Source organism: Glycine max, chromosome 14 (assembly GCF_000004515.6).
Source record: "Glycine max cultivar Williams 82 chromosome 14, Glycine_max_v4.0, whole genome shotgun sequence".
Lineage (NCBI taxonomy): Eukaryota > Viridiplantae > Streptophyta > Magnoliopsida > Fabales > Fabaceae > Glycine > Glycine max.
Window position 1 is genome coordinate 46,321,346 of NC_038250.2, and position 7,287 is coordinate 46,328,632.

Here is a 7,287-nt window from a genome sequence, read left to right on the forward strand (position 1 = left end):
TTGTTTGTTTGTATGTCAAAAAATTATTTTTTATCCTTACCAATTAAAAATTATTTTTGTTTTGGACCTGTTAACGGCTGTAATTTTCATAAAATACTGTTATGGAGTCATTTAGAAAGAAAAAAAAATAGCCATATATGATATATGTGGCTTATTATGAACGTATTATAAATGTTTATTTTTCTTTTTAATATTTTTACTAATGATGTTGATATGTTTAATTCTTATGGATGTCATAAAACAAAACTTCAATCCCTAAATTGACTTATCACAAAAGGCTAATAGAAAGAAAGAAAAGAAAATTAAGAACTGATTCTCAGATGACATGGATAACACTTGCTTTCAATTCGTCTAAGGTAGTGTACACTTTTGTTGTGGGCTGATGAGAGTTCATATATATATATATATATATATATATATATATATATATATATATATATATATATATATATATATATATATATATATATATATATAAATTGTGAGTGAATGTGTCTATGACTCTCGATTATATATATCATGGTCTAATAAAAAAAAGTGTGTACTATATATAATTTGTCCGATAGGACTAATATAACTTTAAAAACATTTAAACTTTACAGTACATCCAAACTTGTGATAGTTATAATAAAAGCAGTCCCTGAATTTTATGTAGGTCATCTAACTCCATAAATTAATATAATGAAAAGTAGTTAGGGGAATTAATTAATACTATGATTTAAAATGAAGACAAGCATATGCAGTGCTTTATTATGTTAGCAGCAAAGGTGTTCCTTTGGTTTATGTTTGTTTATTTGTTTCATCACAAATGAAACGACAATTGCATGTGCATGGAATTAATTAACATCGATTATTAGTGCTTAAAGTGTCCTTTTCTGCATAATTAAAACTCGGAGAATGTACAATGATCACAGCCTTCAAAACCAAGGTTACGAGTCTCTAATTGGCACTCTAAACTCTTGAACAATAGTAGTACGATAAATTAAAAATATATAAGTTTTAATTTATATTTAAAAATATAAATTATTTAATGGTTTTCATTTAATAATTAAAAAAGTTTAATTTTGATACAATGTCAATTTATCAAAGTCTTACAGGATTAGCTAATTAGAAATTATCTGATTTTTAAAATAATTATTATAAAATTCAAAATCTTAAAGTTTAATATTTATGCAATTGTGAAATAATTATATGATCAATAAATAAAAAAATCATAATATGTAATTTTAAAAACAATTATTATTCTTTATGAAAATAATTACTATTATAAAAATCAAACTTAATCTGTATAACAACTTGTGATTGATAAATAGTATAAAATCTCTTACACTATCTATCATGCATAAATAGACTGTTTACTCATGATGTTAATATGTATGCCAATCAATGATTGAATAGTGTAAAAAAATTACATTACATTTTAAGTACATTCTGACCAAATTAAAAAATATTCAAAAGAATAGTCTAAAATGATATACTTTAGCATCATTCTAATTCAATTGCTCTATTCTTTGGTAAGGAAAACAACCCACGTGCAAGCCAAACTCCAAGATTTCTCAATTTCCAATGACAAAAGGAAAATGCAATGCATCTACTTTTGAATTTTGATTAACCAATGCCAGAGTTGCTGACACGGCTTTGCACTCATCCATGTCACACCACCCATATACCCCATTCAAACCATGATTTCAATTTCCTTAATCAAAGGCATTACCCTTCAAAGCCTAATTAATTAACCCTCATAATTATTATGAAGCAGCAGTTGATAGCAACATCTCATCTCATCTCATAAAGAAAGAAAGAAAATGTAGTAAAAGAAAAAGAAGGGAAAAAGTGACTATTAAATGAAACTAAAGCTTCTTTTGAAATAGAATCTAAATGGATGAGCTTAACCAGCTATGATCCATATCCTGAACAAAGACTTTATATAAGGCTTGGGCACAAATCCATAACAAGAAGAAGCAAAAAAAACATATATGGATTGGAAATCGGATGGTGTGAGTTGAAGCAAAGTCAGGATGACCAACATGCAAATTGTCCCAGCTTACAAGAATGTTGTGGAGGCGCAGTATGTTGAAATGATGGTTCCATTGTGCGAGAAGAAAATAAAGAAAACCTTATCCAATCTTAAAGGTAAATCAACAACCTTTTTTGTGCTAGTTTTCAAGTCCATGTGTGGCTAATTTGAAATATATACCACCATCAATGTGTTTTAAGTGTAAATTTATTTATCGATCAATCATAAATCATTATTGATATGATTTTTAAAATAATTATCTTAAAAATTAATAAATTTATTATATATGATAATTTTAATTAAATGATCATATAAAACTCTTTTGTATATATATGATTTACATTCATTTAATGGAGAAAAATAGAGGGAAAAAAATTATGTGAATCTCAAATGAATTTCACACTTCTTACATTTTACTTTAATTCAAAAATAAATTCTTCTATTTTTCTCCTCTCTATCTTCATTCTCTAAACCAAATCCAACATTAAGGTTATATTCGGATTAAGAATTGTTGGCTGGTTGTTATGTGAGTCATGTTTGACATGTTGCAAAGTGTGTCACATGTGGTCAAACTTGGGGTGGGTTTTGATTTTTGGAAAGTTCACAACTTTGATTTTTGGGTCCGCTTAACACTCATTTTCAACTAATGGGCTTGTGGACTATGACCAAATGACAATCTGTTGGCTTCACTAAATTAAATTTCTAATGAAAATTGCTAGAAAAATATTTTGACTATACAACTAGCATTAGGATATTTAATCTAACAGTAATAATCAAGGAGGTTCTTCAAGGAATTTTTTTTTATCATATTGGTCCTTGGATAATAAGAAACACAAATGAGAGCATTGAGCGATTTTACTAACTACGGTTTGCAAAGTTAAACTCGTTATCTGAAATGGAATATGTGGGTACTAGAAGCTCTAGTCACATGTTTGGATTATTTTTTTTCCTTTTATTACATGAATTACATTTATAGCTTCTTTCCATTTGTTCTATAACACAGCAATTTCTTGAGTAAAAAAGAAATGGTGCTTGTTCACCATCCATTTTATATAGCTAGACGTCTAATTTAAACCTCAAATATTGGGTCCATATCACTTTCGGTGACACCATCACTGCATGTACATAAATAATCAACTTCCCTTTCTTTAAAAAAATTATCCCAGACCCATCTAAAAAGTAAAACTTCCCATATAGCTATTCAATTTTCTTGTATTTTTTTAATACTTTTCAAAAAAGGTATTAAATAATGAAAAGTTAAAATATATTTAATAGCTGAAAGTAAACAAGCATATTGAATCCTTTCTTTATTTAGTTTTTTTTTTCACAGAACCTTTCTGTATTTAGTAAATATGAAGACTAGTAAAAAGATGTGTTATAGTAGGGTATTGAATTATTACATATATTGGTAAGTGGAAACTTATTATTGATTATTGATGACAGGCATATACTCGGTAAATGTGGATTACTATCATCAAAAGGTGACTGTGTGGGGAATTTGCAACAAATATGATGTGCTAGAAACTGTGAGAAACAAGAGAAAAGAGGCTCGGTTTTGGAACCAAGAAGATAATGTTTTATTAGAGAAATCACAATCACCCTCATCTTCACCACCACCATCCTTTCCTCACAAGGATTTTAAGCCCTCTTTAGCTTTAACCAAGGTTCGGTCTCTGAGTTTGAAAGCATAGAAGAAGGTCTTCACTAGATCATATTCTTTCTAGATAAAGCACAATTGATCAGTGCAAGAGAGGAATAACAAAGTGGCTCAAAAAAAAAAGTTCTAATTTACAAATTTTACCACTCAATTTTTATTTTATAAATTTTATCACCTAAATTTTATTTTTGTGAATTTTAATTTATTACTCAAGTTTTAAATTTTTACACATTTTATCACTGTTAATATTGTCAATAAAAGTTAAAATAAAACAATACGATCTCTTTTTATTATCAAAGTGATCGTAAAATACATAAAAATAAAAAAATTTGATAATAAAATTTGTAAAAATAAAACTTAAGTGATCAAATTTATAAAATAATGAAAGTTAGGTGAAAAAAATTGTAATTAAGAAAAGAGTGAAAATTTTGAAATGGAAATGTTCCATATGATCTCACTTGTATTGTACATATTATTGTCCTTGCACTGTTTCTTTTTACTTGTACTGAGATTTTGCTTTCTTTATTGAATCTGACATCACAACGTCATTTCTTAGCATCTACAAATTACAGCTAGCTAGCCTATGCTAAAAGAACACTCCCTCATTATGCTTCATTTGGATTCTTCCTGTTTGAGGCAAGCTAGGTTCTCTTGAAGGTATATTTTGCTACACTACTTAACTAATACTACCATTGTCCTATGTTGTAGTGGGCCAATTTATAGAGATCTATGAATCTATCTTATACTAATCATCCCTTTGCAACATTATTTGCTAGACAACTATGCCCATCCTTTACTTTTGGTCATATATTCAACTATTATCATCATGATCACATTCCATTCTTATCTGCAGCAGCAATATTTTGGGAGATGTTTGAATGTTTAAAGTTATGTGATATATATTTGAATGTCTATCTGAAGTTACTTTGTGATTCTGGATCATCTAACGTAAATTCAAACATATATGCTATCAAAAAATCAGTGTCAATTATCTCAGATTGAAGCTCTCAAAATTCAGCTCTGCCAACCCATGTGTAGGAAAAACATGAGCTGATCATATCATATTTTTCAAAAAGCTAACCAGAGTTCCCCCGCCTGATAATCCAATGCATGCATCTACCTAACTTCGTGTCCAAAACTTGCAAGTTACTCCATGTTCTCAAATATTTTCCCAATATAATCGGACCAGATCACCTCTTAAAAAGCTATGATGAGACACCCCAAAACGTCACTCAAAAACGTGATTCAAATAAATTCGGTATATATATGTTCTCATGATTATTACCATTTTACGCGTAACCACCCAAATAAATAGTATGTGAATGTGAAAACCGTGTCTTTCAAGGCCTCAACATATATGGTCAAATTATTGTATATCTTACTATATAATCATTTTGGTAATTACCACATAAATATATCCTAATTATTATGTGCCTAATTCACTGTGTGTTTTGTGTGTGTGTGTATACACACGACACCAGAAAGTGCCAGAATTCCAATCCTTTTTGCCTAACCTTTATGTGTGTGTGCGTGTGTGGCATCACTTTCCAACCCCACAATTCAAAATCTATTGGCACAAGCCAAACGCTGTAACTAACAAACTCAGGAGCCTTACTTATAGGACCCTCTCACTCTCACCCTTAAGGATTCTTCTTCTCTCAAAGAAGTTCTAAGATTTCAATCAGAAAAAAGAAGAAGCAAAGAAAGATGATAATGGTTGTGGTTATGACAGGTATATTAGGAGAGTACACAGCAGTGCTAACAAGGGTCACAGAGCGCCTTCTTCCTCGCCATGGCATAAGTTTTCGTGGTCTAAGGAGGAACCTTCGTTTTGCTTCCACAACCTCTTCTTCAGATTCAGCTTCTTCTTTTCTGGTTTACTTTTAATCATATTTGTCAGATTAATTTATTTCTTTCATGTTTTAGGATAGGATATTTGTTTATTGCACAATATATTGGTTATGTGAGGAGCTAGCTTCAGAAGAATAAGCTATGTTAATTAGATTCTGTTGCATTTTGTGTAATTATGTTAAAGATTTTGTAATAAAGAATTAGCCCTTGTAGTTTTGGTTATCAGACATTCATTTGATTTTCCCTTACCTTGAAGTTCTGATTCTTCAGTTGCAGAAGCTTGAAATATGTCCAAAATAAAAGATTAATGTAAAAATGAATAAATGATATCCAAAAGGATTCAATTCATTATTGAGGGGGTTGAATAGCAAAGCTTACCATAATTTCTTGTAGTGATGGAACAGCAAGATTTATACCAATGATGGTTTATAACGCTTGATTTTAAAAAGGTTACGCACTTACACTTACTTTAGTTCATGAAAAAGCAAAACTTAAAGATTAAACTGGATCTTAGTTCTGCCAGCTCTCATAATCACAAGTAGATTATTTTTTCATGGTGAAGGTAAAGCAATAAATAATTATTTCTACTTTTTCATGATTTCACCATGATTTTGTAGAATAGAACCAATTAATTTTGTGTGTTATCCAAACACACTATGAATGCATTTTAGTTTCAGCAATGCTATTTGGTCCAAATGTCATTGCGTGCAAAAGCTCAAAAATAGCTTCTTAATCAATAATCAAGAAAAGATAGCTATATTAGAAGAGAGAAACTTAATATTTTCATAGAATTTATTTTGGTTTTTCACTATTTTTTTTTTCCTGAAATAATGTCTTGTAAGAAAAACCATAAAATTCTCGACGTTATCCAGATACATACTTTGAACCTGTCTATGTAAGAAACAAAATATATGAATTTTCAATTAGCCAATGATGGTAGCATATGGTAAGAATAAAAACAATGAAGAATCAATTATAGGGTGTTGAGAGTGAGACATTTCTCAGCCGTTGTATTATTTATCAACAAGACAGTTTCCCTGTGACCTTATCTTATTCTCTTGGCATTGCATCTCTACAAGGATTATTACTATTGGAATGGACATTCCCTTGTTATAGTTCATGTATCTTTGCAGAAAAAGTTAGCCATGGAAAAAGAAATTTGGAGTGTGGAGGAAGTGAAGGACACTATACTTCATGGAGTGCATGTGTGATTTGCAGTTGAAAATGTTGCGACATGTCACCAATACAAATTTAACGGATAAAAACAAAACGAATGCAAAAGCAAGAATCTTGATCCGTTGGCAAAAACTGAGAACAGCATAAGAGGGTTCAATTATTGACTAGTGTCCGTATATGTGACTTTATTGTTCATCATGAGGCGCATGAAAATCCATTCACGTTATTTTCAGAAACAGTACCTTATTGTCCATACTAATGGAGCAAATCAAATTTCATCATGTTATGTTGTTGTTACCATTAGTTACCCTGTTATATCGAAAGGTCCACTAAACTCGATTGAGACAGTCTTTAAAGCCCCTTTTGCATTGTGTGGCAGGAAATTCCTCCACTTATGATTTTGTCATTGCCAAGTCTAGCTAGGAAAAAAGGGTCCTTATTATTTTGGAGAATTTTTCCCTTTTCTCTCCCAAACGGAATTAGGATGAAAAGAAAAAGGTACATGAAAACATGTGGTATGAGACTATCTAACCATCATTGAACTGTTTGGCAAATCCCAACCTCTTAATTCTGTAGAGGGTTTATT

The 7,287-nt window shown here is 30.1% G+C and overlaps 1 protein-coding gene across 2 annotated transcripts; it reads left to right on the top strand.

Moving 5' to 3' along the window:
• The first annotated feature begins 1,884 nt into the window (after positions 1–1,884).
• On the top strand, positions 1,885–5,737 carry LOC100779974 (heavy-metal-associated domain-containing protein). 2 transcript variants are annotated; one of them, XM_026125293.2, is made up of 4 exons: positions 1,886–2,133; positions 3,461–3,681; positions 4,231–4,331; positions 5,407–5,737. In XM_026125293.2, exons 1-3 carry the CDS (start codon positions 2,019–2,021, stop codon positions 4,252–4,254), a joined length of 360 nt encoding a protein of 119 aa, XP_025981078.1. In that variant the 5' UTR covers positions 1,886–2,018; the 3' UTR covers positions 4,255–4,331; positions 5,407–5,737. The 2 variants fall into 2 exon arrangements, with proteins under 2 accessions (XP_014621965.1, XP_025981078.1); XM_014766479.3 differs by having other exon boundaries at positions 1,885–2,133; positions 3,461–4,331.
• The last annotated feature ends 1,550 nt before the right edge of the window (positions 5,738–7,287 follow it).